The sequence below is a fragment of the Cimex lectularius genome, unplaced genomic scaffold, assembly GCF_000648675.2.
Source record: "Cimex lectularius strain Harlan isolate CLEC.00 unplaced genomic scaffold, Clec_2.1 scaffold131, whole genome shotgun sequence".
Taxonomy (NCBI): domain Eukaryota; kingdom Metazoa; phylum Arthropoda; class Insecta; order Hemiptera; family Cimicidae; genus Cimex; species Cimex lectularius.
The window spans coordinates 972,351-987,535 of record NW_019392685.1 but is presented as its reverse complement, the minus strand read 5'-3'; the positions used below and the strand labels follow the sequence as shown (position 1 = coordinate 987,535).

At 35.7% G+C, this 15,185-nt stretch overlaps 3 protein-coding genes across 6 annotated transcripts; 1 reads left to right on the top strand and 2 right to left on the bottom strand.

Annotated features, from left to right (window-relative positions):
* Positions 1-1,807: 1,807 nt before the first annotated feature.
* On the bottom strand, positions 1,808-4,676 carry LOC106663163 (putative RNA-binding protein 15). Its single transcript, XM_014387779.2, has one exon. It carries the CDS (start codon positions 4,508-4,510, stop codon positions 2,309-2,311), a length of 2,202 nt encoding a protein of 733 aa, XP_014243265.1. The 5' UTR covers positions 4,511-4,676; the 3' UTR covers positions 1,808-2,308.
* A 3,280-nt stretch (positions 4,677-7,956) lies between these two features.
* On the bottom strand, positions 7,957-11,164 carry LOC106663164 (nuclear envelope phosphatase-regulatory subunit 1). Of its 4 annotated transcripts, none has more exons than XM_014387782.2 (5): positions 10,904-11,164; positions 10,602-10,673; positions 8,736-8,870; positions 8,466-8,660; positions 7,957-8,165 (listed from the first exon to the last, which is right to left on the bottom strand). In XM_014387782.2, exons 1-4 carry the CDS (start codon positions 10,929-10,931, stop codon positions 8,512-8,514), a joined length of 384 nt encoding a protein of 127 aa, XP_014243268.1. In that variant the 5' UTR covers positions 10,932-11,164; the 3' UTR covers positions 7,957-8,165; positions 8,466-8,511. The 4 variants fall into 4 exon arrangements, with proteins under 4 accessions (XP_014243268.1, XP_014243270.1, XP_014243267.1 ...); XM_014387784.2 differs by having other exon boundaries at positions 7,958-8,165; positions 8,466-8,657; positions 10,904-11,163; XM_014387781.2 differs by lacking the exon at positions 7,957-8,165 and having other exon boundaries at positions 8,231-8,660.
* A 2,780-nt stretch (positions 11,165-13,944) lies between these two features.
* LOC106663260 (malignant T-cell-amplified sequence 1 homolog) lies at positions 13,945-14,845 on the top strand. The gene has a single exon (XM_024225765.1). It carries the CDS (start codon positions 14,207-14,209, stop codon positions 14,753-14,755), a length of 549 nt encoding a protein of 182 aa, XP_024081533.1. The 5' UTR covers positions 13,945-14,206; the 3' UTR covers positions 14,756-14,845.
* Positions 14,846-15,185: the final 340 nt, after the last annotated feature.

Below are 15,185 nucleotides of genomic sequence, written 5' to 3'. Positions count from 1 at the left end.
AGTGGCGTATTGAGCCGAAGGCCGTGGGTTCGAATCCCACTCATGACACTGACTTTTTTATCACCACCAAGACTTTATATAAAAAGAATAATTAATTAAAAGAAGTAACTTTGTCAATTGACCACTAAAAATATAAATGGAGATTAATATTTAATTATTATATTAAAACATTTATGTTTAGTGGTCATAATTGACCATATCAATTAGTCTTTTTATCTAAGGTCTTGGTCATCCCGCTTGAGGCCCTGACTTTTCAAGACCTTAGATAAAAAGAATAATTAATTGAAATAATTAATACAGTCAATTATGACCGCTAAACATATATGGATTATTATCATTTATTGCGCAATTCTTCTTAGATCTCTTCATGTGATTTTTTAAGCTTTTCCAGCATTGCATATTTTTGTATTTATATGCCTTTCGAGGAACTTCAAGCCTCCACAATACATTTTCAATGAATGAATCATCAGTAGATGCCAAATGTACTAAAGAGGAGGCTTAATGCGAATAAATAAAAGTATGTACTATTGGAAAAAAATTACATTACTAAATCCTACTAATACATCCAAGGATATCTTTATACAATACATGAACATAAGATAGTATTAGTAATTTTTGCTTTTATAATTGCTTATTGATACTGTTTTAATTTAATTAATACAACACAGAATACAGGATAGAATAGAAAATAAAAATCCTTTTTCCCTGGGTAAATAACCATAAATAAAATGGAAAACACCATTAGTACAAATTGTAAATTATTGTATCAAAATATTTATGAAGTTTGTTGTATTTAGTGTTTATAATATAAGAAAATACATATTTTCCTGAAGTAGGCATATAATTTTTTTTTTAGTATAAAAAGTTTTAAGTCACCTTGTATCAATAAATATCTAAAAACCTAAACTTTTATAAATCTTTCATGGCTGGATATTTTGGTTGGCAAATAACTGTTTAACTATAATTTATCATGGTATTAAATAGTTAACAGTGTAAATAATTCTATTATATCATTTTTTAATATCCACTAATATACCAATTAGTGAATTGAATCTTGTTTCAGCTGTCATTACAGAAAAATAATGCTGAAACAGAATTTATGTGCAACAAAGTAAAAATTGTTTGAACACCCTTAGGGGAAAAAAATTCAACTGGTTTTAAAGAAAAATAAATAAAAATAATTGTATTTATTTCATCAATACAGTTTAGTGAAACAAATGCAAACCCGCAGGAATCTAAAACGACTCTAGATGGGAATTTGAACCGCGCCGACACATACGAACTCCGAGGAAAAGTGGTACCCACAAAATCCAAGCGCACATCCACAAACTACTTTTTTAATATATGTATTTTTTTGAACTTTTTTAATACCACCTCTTCACATTGGTTTTTTTAATATATATATTTTTTCTTTTATCCCTTTTTTTTTCTTGTTAAAACCTGATTTTATTCACTTTTAACACAAAATTGCACTAACTTCACAAAATAATTTCCATTGCGTATAAAAAATTGAACTTTTTTTCTTCAATTTTTCTCAAGGTATTTTTTCTCTTTTTGATTTTTTTTTTCGAATTCATCATTTTTCATCACCCACAGCACAACATGACACATGCACAGAACTCCCACTATTTATAATAATCTTCCCACCCTCCCCTTATTCCGATTTTCTTTTTTTTACTGAAAGACCGATTTTTGTACACAGCGAATTTCTCTTTTTTAAATAAAGGAAGAATTGTTGAGAAATAAAAACTCACTAATACACTAACCACACATTTTAAAGGATAACTTTTGTAAAGAACACAACTGATTAAAGCATAGCCATCTATTTTCTCTAAAATTTCACAAATTTACCACACCGCACCTTTTTAACTCACTTAGCACATATTTGTGTTTAGCAAAATCATCTTTTTTCACGTTGAATTTATACTTGATAAAAAAAAATTGATTAAGAAAAAAAAATTGTATAAGTTGTAGATGGTAAAATAACTGCACTTTTACACTATCACTTAATTTAACACTTTTCTTGGTTTATACTACAATACAAAAATTACTTAAATATTATCTATAAACCAGAAACCACAATTTTTATAAATTTAATCATAAAAAAATTATATATGTATATATAATTAAATTTCCTTTGTCTGAAAAATTGAACTGTGGTCGGCTTAAGATAAAATTAAAAGAAAAAAAATTATAAAATAAAATAAAGAATATAAACATATAACTAATATATAATATTATATACACTAATTCACTTTTTTATATCAATCAATAAAATTATAAGATATGTCAATGTTTCGACACAAATTTAAGCAGTCCCTCCACGCACTACTACAATGACTAAATGATCATCTTTTAACGCTTCTTGAGAAAGGCCATGGGCAGTTCTTTTGAGAAGATCAGCTGAGAACTGGCAAGGCGGAAATGCATAAAGTACGCCGGTTACTTCTGTGTCTTTGTTCACGAGGGAAATCACTCCAGCTGCTTCTTTCTGTTTGAGGTAAGAAACCAGGTTGCGAAGAGGCCTGGTTTGAACTGTCGTGTCAGTACTGACGGAACTGACTGTGTTAGAGCCGGTAAGGCCGAGGAAAATCGCGTGCGAGGAAGAACCGGATATCCGTTTTGAAACGTCATCGAGCTTCGGCTGGTCAAGGCGAAGACGCTGGGTGATACGGAGCAGAGGTTTGTTCTCTTCGTCTTTCATGAGAATGTCTATTATCTCAGCGTCTCCGTCTGTCAAATGGCATTTCGCAGGGAAAAGCGAATTCTTTAGGATAAGTGCTCCGTTCCATGTCGTTGATGATTTTTTAGCGAGATCGGACAGATTGCGAATAGAAGAAAGGTCGTCAGAATCGACTGAACGAGCCCTGGGCGACCTTTCTGTGGAAGATCTCTTATACCTTTCGTATTCATCGGAACGTCTCCACTCTTCATCAGAGTAACCCCTGTACGCCCCTCTGCCACCGCGTCTATTTGTCCCTTCCCAACCGCCGCCTCTACCTCGATAGCCTCTGTAATACTCTCCCTCGGCCCATGATTCATAGTGAGGATCCATGTATGAATAGGCGTCTCGGGCTCGGAAGTCACCTCCTATCTCTTCACCGGGTAGGGGTTTGGGCTTCATTGGAGGCACAGGATTGACATCGGCAAAATCTACCCGTAATTTGTGTTCAGGCCCACCGAGAGGAAATCCCCTCATCTCTTTAACAGCAGCCGTTGCGGCATCAATTGAATCATACAGAATATAAGCTTGGGTATCACCTTTTATATAATCTATCTTTTTAATAGCGCCAAACCTGTCGAACTCCCTCTCGAGTTGAGACAACGAAGTCCAAGAGCCGAGACCCCCGACCCAAATTCTAGTGGTCGGAGTGGCTTTCCCATAACCGATTTTACACTGAAATTTACCGATATATTGACCGGACAATTCGACTTTCGATCTGTGGGCCATATCGAGATTTTGATAACGTACGAAGGCATAAGCATTGCCTGTCCCGGGGAGAGGCCGCTTGATGTCAATGTCCTCGACAATGCCGTAACGGCCGAAAATCCTTCGCAGTTCTTCGTCGGATATGTTCACCTCGAGGTTGCCCGCGAACAAGGTCCTCGTCGCAAGTGGATCATCCTCTGGTGGGACGTGGTGGAGATAATTTGGAAACTTATCCTTCTTGTTTTCAACTTTGTGATCGAGGTGAGGAGGAGGCGGTCGGAAAGAGTGCATTATGTGCCTCGGGGGCCCGTAGTGGTGCGGAGGCCCCGGAGGCATATGCGGTGGCAAATGGTGCATCGGAGGCCCTCTGATGAAGTCGTGGTGAATAGGTGGTACATCGTGCCTGTAATCTCTGTACGGCATCGGGGGCGGAGCATACATCCTGTCGTAACGATCTGGAGGGTTCCTGTGCTCCGGGGAGCGATAATAATGGTGGATATCTGGAGTGATGCTCCTCGACCTGGTCCTGCTTCGCGGATGGTACTCGGAGCTCCTGCTTTCGTAGACGGGCTCGACAAGAGCCGACTTGTCGAACAGAATTATCCTAGGTTTGCTCCTCTTCGCGTCGCGAGCATCTTCGGAATTTCTGAAGCACACGTAAGCAACACGATCGTCTAACTCGTGCGATATACGGATCGTCAAGTCCCCGAACTTTTTGTACTCCCTGTAAAGGGTCTCTTTTATAACATCATCACTCGCCTTCGGATGAAGGGCACTGACGCATAAAACCTTGTAATTCGGATAGGAACGGTCAACGTCCCTCGATCTGCTGTAATCGCTCCTGTCCCTGTCTCTTTCCCTTTCCCTGTCTCTGTCCCTGTGAGACGGAGGAGAGATGTACCTCCTCGGAGTCCGACTCCTCACTCTACTCCTCCGCCTCAAACGGTCCGGCGTCACCCTTTCGTCGGAACTGCCCTCGTATCGGCCGATGCTCGATCTAGAACGTTTACTCCTCAAGGGTGGAGAATCCCTGCTCGAACTTCTTCTTTTCATCTCTCTCGACTTCGAATTGCTCCTCATTAAATTAAATACACGCACTCTAGGCTGACATCGGTGAAATATTTCAAACGACCTAAAAACACAAAAAAAAACACTTATTCCCGCACTTACGGAACTGATCCCAAGTCCCCGACGAACGAGAACAAAAATGGCGTCTCAAGCACTACAACGTAATTTCGGAAATGTCAAGCAATGCCCAATGGATTTTTCACTTTCAGTTACATTTATGATTAAACTACATCCACTATTTCACAGTTGGTAAATAATCTGACGGCAGTTTTATTATCTTTATTGTAAACATTGGAAGCTACAAAATACAATTTATTATACTTTAGAGCTACAGTTTCGCGCCCTAGCGCATCGCCTATCAACCGGTACGACAAAGACGAAATTCAGCGACACAAATTCTTCCTTTCGAAAACTTGTTTCATGTAAACTTTTATTTTTTAACAATTTTCTATAAACTATCAGTTTTCACTTATAAAAACTGTCAACAGTTCAAAGATTTTCAAATTTCGAAAATTTTACTATAACGCAATTTTCATTGGTTTCAGATCTAAAGTTTTCATCATAGTAGTTAAACCAACTCACGGTACAACAATAATTCTTTCAGATGACCAGGCAGATCTAAAGTTTCTCCAAGACTACGAGATCAACCCAAAATTCGTCTTGAACTGCTTAAATACCCTAAAAAACTGGGATCTACAAATAGCCTAATACTAAAGCGGGTCTCTGGTTATGAGGCAGCAGTTATACTTTTTTTTAAAAACCTCAGACAAAACCCCATATCCATTTTTTTCCATTTACCAGCCACATTAAAACAGAACTGGAAGCTTAGGTGATTAAGACAGATTAAATACTGAAATCCTAAACTGGGCATTAGTAGAGCAAAAACAATCTAAGGGGACAAAGAGGCCTGCTCAATAGAAAGGAATTAAAATCTCTAACTTGTATATTTATTTACAGGATATGCTCCAATTAAATACCATCTTGGGGGGCTGAGTGGTTAAGGCGTCAGACTCTCGGCTAGTCGATCCCGCGGTCGTGGGTTCAAACTTCAATCCCTACCGTCGCCTCTGGACTTTTTCTGATGCCTAAGGAGACCGGTGGCCGCAATTGAAAGAAATTGACACGGCACTCATCAATAGAAGGAGTGGGATCAGATCTCAGCGACCCTGAATTTGGTCCCGACCCCCTTCAAAAATGAGTTTCTTCGATGGAAGAACACCGGCACACTGGAGGCTCAAATTCACACTTGTGTTGCGAGCCCCCAAAAAATGGAGCCAGGGATAAAGTACAATAAGCTGTACAGCTGCAGTGCTCAGGAGGGAACTCCTCCAGTTCCTGGTATCCATTGTAAAAAAATACCATCTTAATAAACACAGGGATATATACATCCAACAGCTTTCTGGTTTGTTGTACCTTCCTAGTTCCCTAGTTCAGTGCAATCAACTCAATCCTTCTTCTCAGAAGTATTAGGTCACTGACTGTTGCTGGTACAATTTCATTCCCTTGATTTTTTTTCTATGTTAGATTAAATCTCCATTGAGTCATTGCTTCGCATTCGAAGATGAGAGTTTGGCTAGTAGTCCTACCAATCCCCTGAGTCTACCCCTCTCCAATTGCAGCAGTGATTTTTTCAGTCTCGGTGAGGGTTGTTTCAACATAAGTTTACAGTGTCTAGCACCGCTAGAGTTTATCCACTTATCCTTTTGTTTTGTTTGGATCCATTCTGCGATGGACGATCCTATATTTGTTTTTGTCATTCTAAGTATAGGTTCAGGACCTATGTATGGTCTTGCAGATCCCGCTCTGGCCAGTGTGCCTGCTTTTTCATTACTCAAATTTCCTCTGTGCCCGGGCACCCGAGATTTCATCAGGTTGTTGTTTCTCCAGGCTTTGGAGATTTTGGATGCTTTCACTGACTAATTTTGATGTAATTTGTTTACATGCTAATGCTTTAATAGCTGCTTGGCTATCAGATCTTATGAGGATTTTTTCCCAGTGTAACCTCTTTCAAGATTTTCTAGGGCACAAGCGTTGATTGCTTGTATTTCTGCCTGAAAATTGAAACCGAAGTGTACTTCCCTAATGTGTTTGATTGCTTATATCTTGGGTTTGTACAAAAAATATCCGATCGGTTCCTTCGTTTGTTTTGGAGCCATCTGTATACATATCATTGTGTCTGATGCTCTCCTGAGCTCTTCCTCTCCTTTATTAAAATCCTTTGAGACTTTATAGGATGTGAAAATGTTTTCCTGGAATATCAGATGACTACTGTCAATTATGTCTATAAAATACAGAGATAACTGAACACATCCTATGCAACAGCCCTGCAATTGTACCATTTCTTGATATCATTTCCCTAAGAATTCTCTACTTCATAAAATAAATAAAATTCTTCCAAGAAACTCCCTTAGGAGAGAATGAATTGATGAAAGTTTAAGTGCTAAAGGGAACCGAATAAGCTATTTTCTGTACAAGCCCAAAATATGAGCAACCAAAGCCATTGTGGAAGCCCACCTCGGTCTTTCAAGTTGAAATACATGCTATCAATGCTGCTTTAGAAAATCTTACAAAAGGTTACAAAAGCTGGGACAGCCAAGTAGTCATTCATTAAGCATTAGCAAGTAAAAAGGTCACATCAAAAATAATCAGGGAATGCATCCAAAATCTGCAAAGTTGGGAAAAGATGGACCCAATATCTTTGATAGGACGCAAAAGGAATTTTTGGTAACGAAACAGAAGGCATACCAGCCAAAGGTGGATTTGCAAGACCATCTAGGCCCTGAACTTATTTTGGGATAACAAAAGATTCTTCAGAATGGAACCAAAAAAGACCAAAGGAAAAATGGATAAACGATGGATGGTGTTAGCCGCAGTTTAAAGAATCCTTACTAAAATTGCCAATTTCATTTTTACAGTTAAAGAGGGCTAAACTCAGGAGGACATAACATGAGTTTACTCAATGATGAATCCATTTGCAGATTATGCACTGAGGAAGAACAGCCACCCTTATCATCTTTGAATGCGAAGCAACCACTCAACAGAGATATAAGCTTAGATACAAAGAAAACCCACGAAAATAATTTGCAGCAATAACATTCAAGGACTTAATAATTCTTAAAAGAAGAATTAAATGCACTGAACTAACGAAATAGGAAAAGTTCAATAAACCAGAAGGGTGCAGTGCTTTTGGAGCATAAAACACCCAGTTTCTCCATTCATGATCATCATCATCATCACAAAAAGGAGAACTCTGTAAGACTCCATAAGGAGGGGGGAAATTGTTATACATGCACAATTCTCTTGATCAGATCATCTGAACGATGAACAATGCCTATAGAATGATCTTTTTTTTAATTCTAAGATCTAATAGTAAGATGTATATGGCAGTTCCAGGAGAGCACTAAATTTGTAATTATGTTTATTAACTGATAATCTTCAGATTTTTCATTTTCTTCTCAAAATTATCTAATCAGTATGTCCACTGTGGTCTTAATACATATTTTGATTTATTTTGAAATGAAGCACTGAGCTTAGAACGTCTAGTATTGTTAAATAAGCCAATAAATGTCTTTGTCGTTTTATTATTTGCTATCATCACAGGCTCAGGGAGTACCAATCTCATATACACCATTTTCTTGCAAGTTCTGTCACTCATGATGGAAGGGCTCTAGGAATCAGGAAAAACGGATAATTCAATACAACTGATATTTTATACAATACTATTTTATTGACTTCCAAAATTTCCAAATTAAAAATTTAGAGAATTAGTATACAAAAGTGCATTCACTGATTTTTTTTACATTTTATATATATATAATTTTTTTTTAATAAATAGAAAATACTTTATCAAATATATTGAAATTGTTTTACACTATGATTTGTTTTTTTCTAATTAAGCCGGTGTAAAGTAAGTTTGCTTAAATTTATTCTTTTGGTTGTTTGGAGGTCATAAACATTTTATAAATACCTGATAAATCAGTGGATGACGAGCATACAATAGAAGAATGGATTTGTCAAGACATCGTCGGTCTCGGTTTCAGTATAAGTTTACCTGTCTCATCACAGCTCATATTAAAGTCAGTTAATACTATCCTTGTCCTCGCTGTAATTATCGACGGGGCGATTACCCTCTTGTGAATCCCGAGGACAAATAAAACTACTGCTTTTAAAAGTCAAAATATTGTGTTAATCAAAGTAATTTATATCGATTATTTTCAAAGTGGCAATTGAAACTTACATAAAAATATACTCGACATCGAGAAAAAGGGGTGGTTTATTAGGCTTTGCGTGAAAGAGACGTCAGATGTATATGGGTCCGTGAGCCAATACCACGCTCCTATCGCCGTGCAAATTGATATCACAGCTAAAACAACTATAAACAAAACCAACTTTAATTAAAACAAAATTTGAAATATTTTATTAAAACAAATAAATAAAACTATGAATAAGACATGTTGAGGATTTAAAAAAACTTACAAAATGGCTTTACATTTAACTAAATTGGATGAAGAATTCGAAACTGCTAGTTTGTTAAATGAAACCATTTTTGCAGAGAAAGACCACACAATCTGTACTATACAAGGATGCCAGTTTTGGCTCCATATAGGAAATGTGTAAGGGTGTAAGACCACATGAGAACTTGTCATGAAAACAACTACTAGTTTCACACAATAAATATTTTATTTATTAAAATGTGACTTTTGCAGCAGAGAAAGACCACACAGTCTGCCCCAACAAGGATGCCAGGCTTCAGCTCCACATAAGAAGCTTATAAATGTGCCAGTCGACACGAGAACATTTTGTGAACACAACTGCTAGTTTCACACTATAAATATTTTATTTATTAAAATGTGACCTTTTTTTTTGCAGATAAAGACCACACAATCTGTCCTATACAAGGATGCCAAGGTTCGCCTACAAATTAAGAAGCATGTAAGCATGCCAATCGACATGAGAACATTTTGTGAAAACAACTACTAGTTTCACACAATAAATATTTTATTTATTAAAATGTGACTTTTGCAGCAGAGAAAGACCTCACAGTCTGCCCCAACAAGGATGCCAGGCTTCAGCTCCACATAAGAAGCTTATAAATGTGCCAGTCGACACGAGAACATTTTGTGAACACAACTGCTAGTTTCACACTATAAATATTTTATTTATTAAAATGTGACCTTTTTTTTGCAGATAAAGACCACACAATCTGTCCTATACAAGGATGCCAAGGTTCGCCTACAAATTAAGAAGCATGTAAGCATGCCAATCAACACGAGAACATTTTGTGAACACAACTGTTAGTTTCACACAATAAATATTTTATTTATTAAAATATGACCTTTTTTTTTTGCAGAGAAAGACCACACAATCTGTCCTATACAAGGATGCCAAGGTTCGCCTACAAATTAAGAAGCATGTAAGCATGCCAATCGACATGAGAACATTTTGTGAACACAACTATTAGTTTCACACAATAAATATTTTATTTATTAAAATATGACCTTTTTTTTTGCATAGAAAGACCACACAATCTGTCCTATACAAGGATGCCAAGGTTCGCCTCCAAATTAAGAAGCATGTAAGCATGCCAATCAACACGAGAACATTTTGTGAACACAACTGTTAGTTTCACACAATAAATATTTTATTTATTAAAATGTGACTTTTTTGCAGAGAAAGACCACACACTCTGCCCCGACAAGGATGCTAGGCTTCAGCTCCACATAAGAAGCATGTAAGCATGCCAATCAACATGAGAACATTTTGTGAACACAACTGCTAATTTCCAAGTCCTCCATTACCCTTTCTTTGCGAATAAGACAATCTCAATAAATGCGATTCTCACGGATTACCGTTAGAAATAACCAGTACGTGTGTTTTACAATTTGTACGAGGTTCTCCTGAACCTAAATCGCAAGCGCAGAGAATAGATTTATTTAGAGAATAGGTTTATATATACATTGAATAATGCCTCGTTGTGCCAAAAATCCAATAACGATCAAATATAAGCCACTCTAATCAAGAAACTGTACTGTCTAGAATTAAAATATTTAAAATAAACTATGTTAAATATAGACTTAAGGGTTTGTGGATAAAATCAACTTACTTCTCCATCTCAGCGTAGATGGTTGGAGACAAGCAATCACTTCTGTCAGCCTTCTCTCAAAAGCTTTGAGATCTGTCAAATCAAATTAACACCATTACTGACACAGTTTGTTATTTGTTTATCAAACAGATTAAACTTTTATAGTCCTTTATTTTTGTTTCAAGAGAATAAAACTGGTTTTAATATAACTGATGTATATTTAGAGGTATTTAGGAAATGGATTATGATATTAAGGTTCTGTTAGAATATTTATTAGAGTAGAATATAAATTAATGCCCAGTATCAAAATAATACTTTGTTACCTTCACATGTCGTTTGCTCTAGAGACATTTCGCCATTGATTAGACACAAACCGTGTATCAGGTACTTTTTAAAATGTGCTTCAGTCTGTGGAAACGACAGAAACAAAACAGTTTCAACGTTTGTGCTGAGAAAGGCGAGGTGCTTGAATTATTTTAGCCTTGTAAAAATGAAATTGTGTAAAAGCGGTGTTCTGAGCAGTTGGCATATTTCCTATTAAGTTCCCGGCAGTTTGCCGTCGGCCGTCATATCTTTTGATTAGACCCTTTGCCGCCTTTCTTTTAAATTTTATTCTCTTGATCAAAAGCTTCACTCAAATTCTCCGACTGTGGGATTCTGCCGTCAAATCTCCACGAAAAGCAAATAAATAGTTTCAACATTTCAATTTGATGAAATGACGTATTTGAAACATTTATAATCTTAAGTACTTTCGAGAAAACATTGAACAGAAAGAAAACGTATTTTATTACATTCAATTCATAATCGTGACACTGACTGTTTTATCTCAACCAAAAACCTTAATTAATTGAATTTTATTACTTTTTTCATCAAAGATTCGGGTCAGGGAAGAAAGAAAGTTTTAACTTTTTTAAAGCATATTTTCTGAATGAATGTTCCAAAACACAATTTACAAAAATGTTCCTGAATATCTTTTTACCACCACCTTCCAATTTTAATATTTGTTTTCTCATACATTCTGTATTTTAAATGGATCACCAAAGTTAGTCAAAGTTTTGGTCAGAAGTCAAACATTCAAATAAATATCCCTATCTTCCAAACATAATTCTGCCCCCTCTGGAATTCCCTCAAGGTTCATTACTTAGACCCATATTGTTTGGACTTTTTATAACTTGATATTTCATCTAGTTTATGACATAATCATTTTTCACACTTTGTCAACCATATGAAAATTTATGTTTATAGAATCAAATTCTTTGTCCAACCTTGAACATTGGGACACAACAATAAATTGCCTTCACCTTCAAAACAATAAAAATAAAAACTCAATAAAGTTTATCGAATTCTATTTTTGTAAATGATTATAAATTATTTGGACTTAACATTGGACAAATGGTCTCTATTAAATATGTGTGGGTTTAGGGACTGTTAATTAATTATTATTTGGAAATTGTGAGATGCGGTCTGGTGTGACGTAGGTTTAGAAAAAGGCCCGTTAAAGAAAATGTTTTTCTAAACCTATGCCACACCAGACCGCATCTAATTATCTCCAAATAATCTATTAAATATATGATCAATAAAGCTAGTCAAACCCTTGAATTTATTAGGTGTTACTAAACTGAGCCAATCCTTCTCTTTTCTTATTAACCCAAGAATTCAGGATCATGCTCATTAATAAATTGGGCCAAATGGTGCTTTGAGGCTGTATGAAAATTTGGACAAATTGGCAAGGAAAATAATTAATTTATTTCATTAAGGTAACCATTGCTAATCAACCATAACCATGCCTTCCTATCTAATGTTTGTTTTGGTGGTCCAGTTTACATTACATTTGTAAATAGTTTATAAAGTTGGCCCAATTTAAATATTTTAAATATCTTTTTAAATTTGAATAACAGTAAAAATAGGACAAACGAGCCGGTTTGCCATTGCTATTTTTAGACTGGATAGATCTCTTCGATTCTTTTTTTAAATTTTATTGGATTGCTTTTTATGAATCACACTATCATGAATGCCAATTTGTGTCCATTTTTGGAGTACCACTTGTATCAAACTTAATGACAAAGTTTCGAAAATTCGGCTACCACATGTCGAATTCAATTTGCTCAAGACCTGACAAAGTAGTGGCAGAAAATAAGGTCTAAACTTTTGATCAAGAGACATGAGCCTTGTCTTACACGCAGAAAATTGCTTATTTTATCATATTTTATTGTTTATAATAACACTGAGTAATTATGATTTTGTTTCTTTTTTTTATATCTTTTATGTTTGTTGTCTTCATTTAAAAAATATATAAGACGGTTGTGCTTCTTGTAGGACCACAAAAATATTTGAAACTGAGTTTATCTTAAATTAGAATAGCAATAAAAATAGGACTGAGTAGTACTGTGATTTACAGTATCTTAATTTTGTTAATATGTATTATTTTAGATCTCATTGTTTGTGTGGATTGTTACATTGTTTTAAATGGTATCGATTCGTTTCAAATGGATCACCCAAGTGAATTTAGCAAGATTGGGAAAACTCGTGTGATCGTAGGAGACTTTATCAATTTTTGGACTTCCACTGTCTTTCATGTTTGTTGTCTTAATTTAAAAAATATATTAGACAGATGTGCTTCTTGTAGAAACACAAAAGTATTTAGAACTGAGTTATAAATTTATTTTTTTATCCTAAATTCTAATAGCAATGAACAAAGTAGCACTGGGATTTAAAGTATTTAGAACTGATATACCTTTTTAAATTTGATTTACAATAGAAATAGCACAAAAGAACACTGTTTAAATTGTGATTTATTGTCTGTTATATTTGTTAATATGTATAATTTTAGTCTGCATTGATCTCTGGTTCTGTGAGTTTTTAAATATTATGGGAGCAGTTTATATGGATCACGCAATCATGAATAGGCAAGATTTACTTTACCAATTTTTTGGCTCCCACTGTCTTTCATGTTTGCTGTCTTAATTTAAAAAATATGTAAAACAGTTGTTCTTCTTGTAGAAACACGAAAGTATTTAGAACTGAGTTAGGTATTTATTTTAATTCAAGTAGCAATAAAAATATGACAAAGTATCACTGTGATTTATAGTATCTTAATTTTGTCAATATGTATTATTTTAGATTTCATTGTTTGTGTGGGTTTTTAAATGGTATTAGTTCGTTTCAAATGGATCATACAATCATGAATATAGCGAGATTGGGCGGACCATTGTGATCGTAGGGGCCCTCGCCGATTTTTGCCCATTTCTGAATAGCAGTATTTTTCAATATAAATTCCATTTTTCCCACTTCTAACAAAATTGAATTTGAACAAATGTTCCAAGGGAAATTTATATGTGCCATATGTTTGTTCGGTACATATACCCAATATACGTTTCCACATTATCGTATAATTCATAGATTCTAAATGTTGGAATAATCGTTCGTTTTTTCTTCTTTTTTTAAAAGGGTTTTGTTTTATTTTAACATCCAATGAGTTTTCTGAACCGAGAGTACCAAGAACAGATTAATATTGCAGAGAAGGGCAAGGTTCGTCCGGAATCTTTGCGGTTGAGAATCATGTTTTGAAACCGTTTTGTGCCCTAGGCAGGTTATTCGACCCGTTTGCCGGACACCCTCCATCAAGAATGTTCAAGAAGTTCGACGAGAAGGAGAGCATCTCATGCACCCAACAGTTGAAGTCGTCCGTACAGAAAGGTATAAGAAACAAGCTGTTAGAGCTGTACCCGCCTCTGGAGGAATACGTGGACCAGATACTTCCCAAGAAGGACACGTTCCGGCTCCTCAAGTGTCACGACCACATCGAGATAATAGTCAACACAGCCGGGGAGCTGTTGTTTTTCCGCCACAGGGAAGGCCAGTGGATCCCCACCCTCCGCCTCCTCCACAAATACCCGTTCATCCTCCCTTGGGAACAAGTGGACAAAGGTGCCATCAAGTTTGTCCTCTCCGGCGCCAATATCATGTGCCCTGGGTTGACTTCGCCCGGTGCTAAGATGACAAAAGTCGACAAAGGTGCGATTGTGGCCGTCATGGCTGAAGGGAAACAGCACGCCCTCGCCATCGGAATCACAGCGATGAGCTCTGATGAAATACTCAAAGTGAACAGAGGAATCGGAATAGAAAATTGTCACTATCTCAATGATGGACTTTGGCAAATGAAGATTTTTAAATGACCTTTGCTGAACTGCCATTACATTATTTTTAAATACAAGACTGTAATATAATATGTTCTTTGGATATGTGATTAAAGCTATATTATCTTATTTCGCTGTTTTCTTTTTGTACATAAAACATTTTGTATTGTGTTAGTTGTTTTATTCTAATGTAAATATCAAATAAAATTACAATTATATTACAGATTGTGCTTTTTCATCACATTTCATCTATTAAATTCATACGCAGTACTAATTTACTACTGATTTATATAACATCATGCACATGTTCAGAATTATACATAATTGAACCTACGACTTCTCTTGGCCTGCCGGCAATTACTGCTTTTGTAGTTTACAATAAATTACCAGCAGGCCTCGAGAATCACACCTTAGGTTTATGGGCAATCAACAGCCAGATCATTTCACCCCAACACATGGATTCCACTGG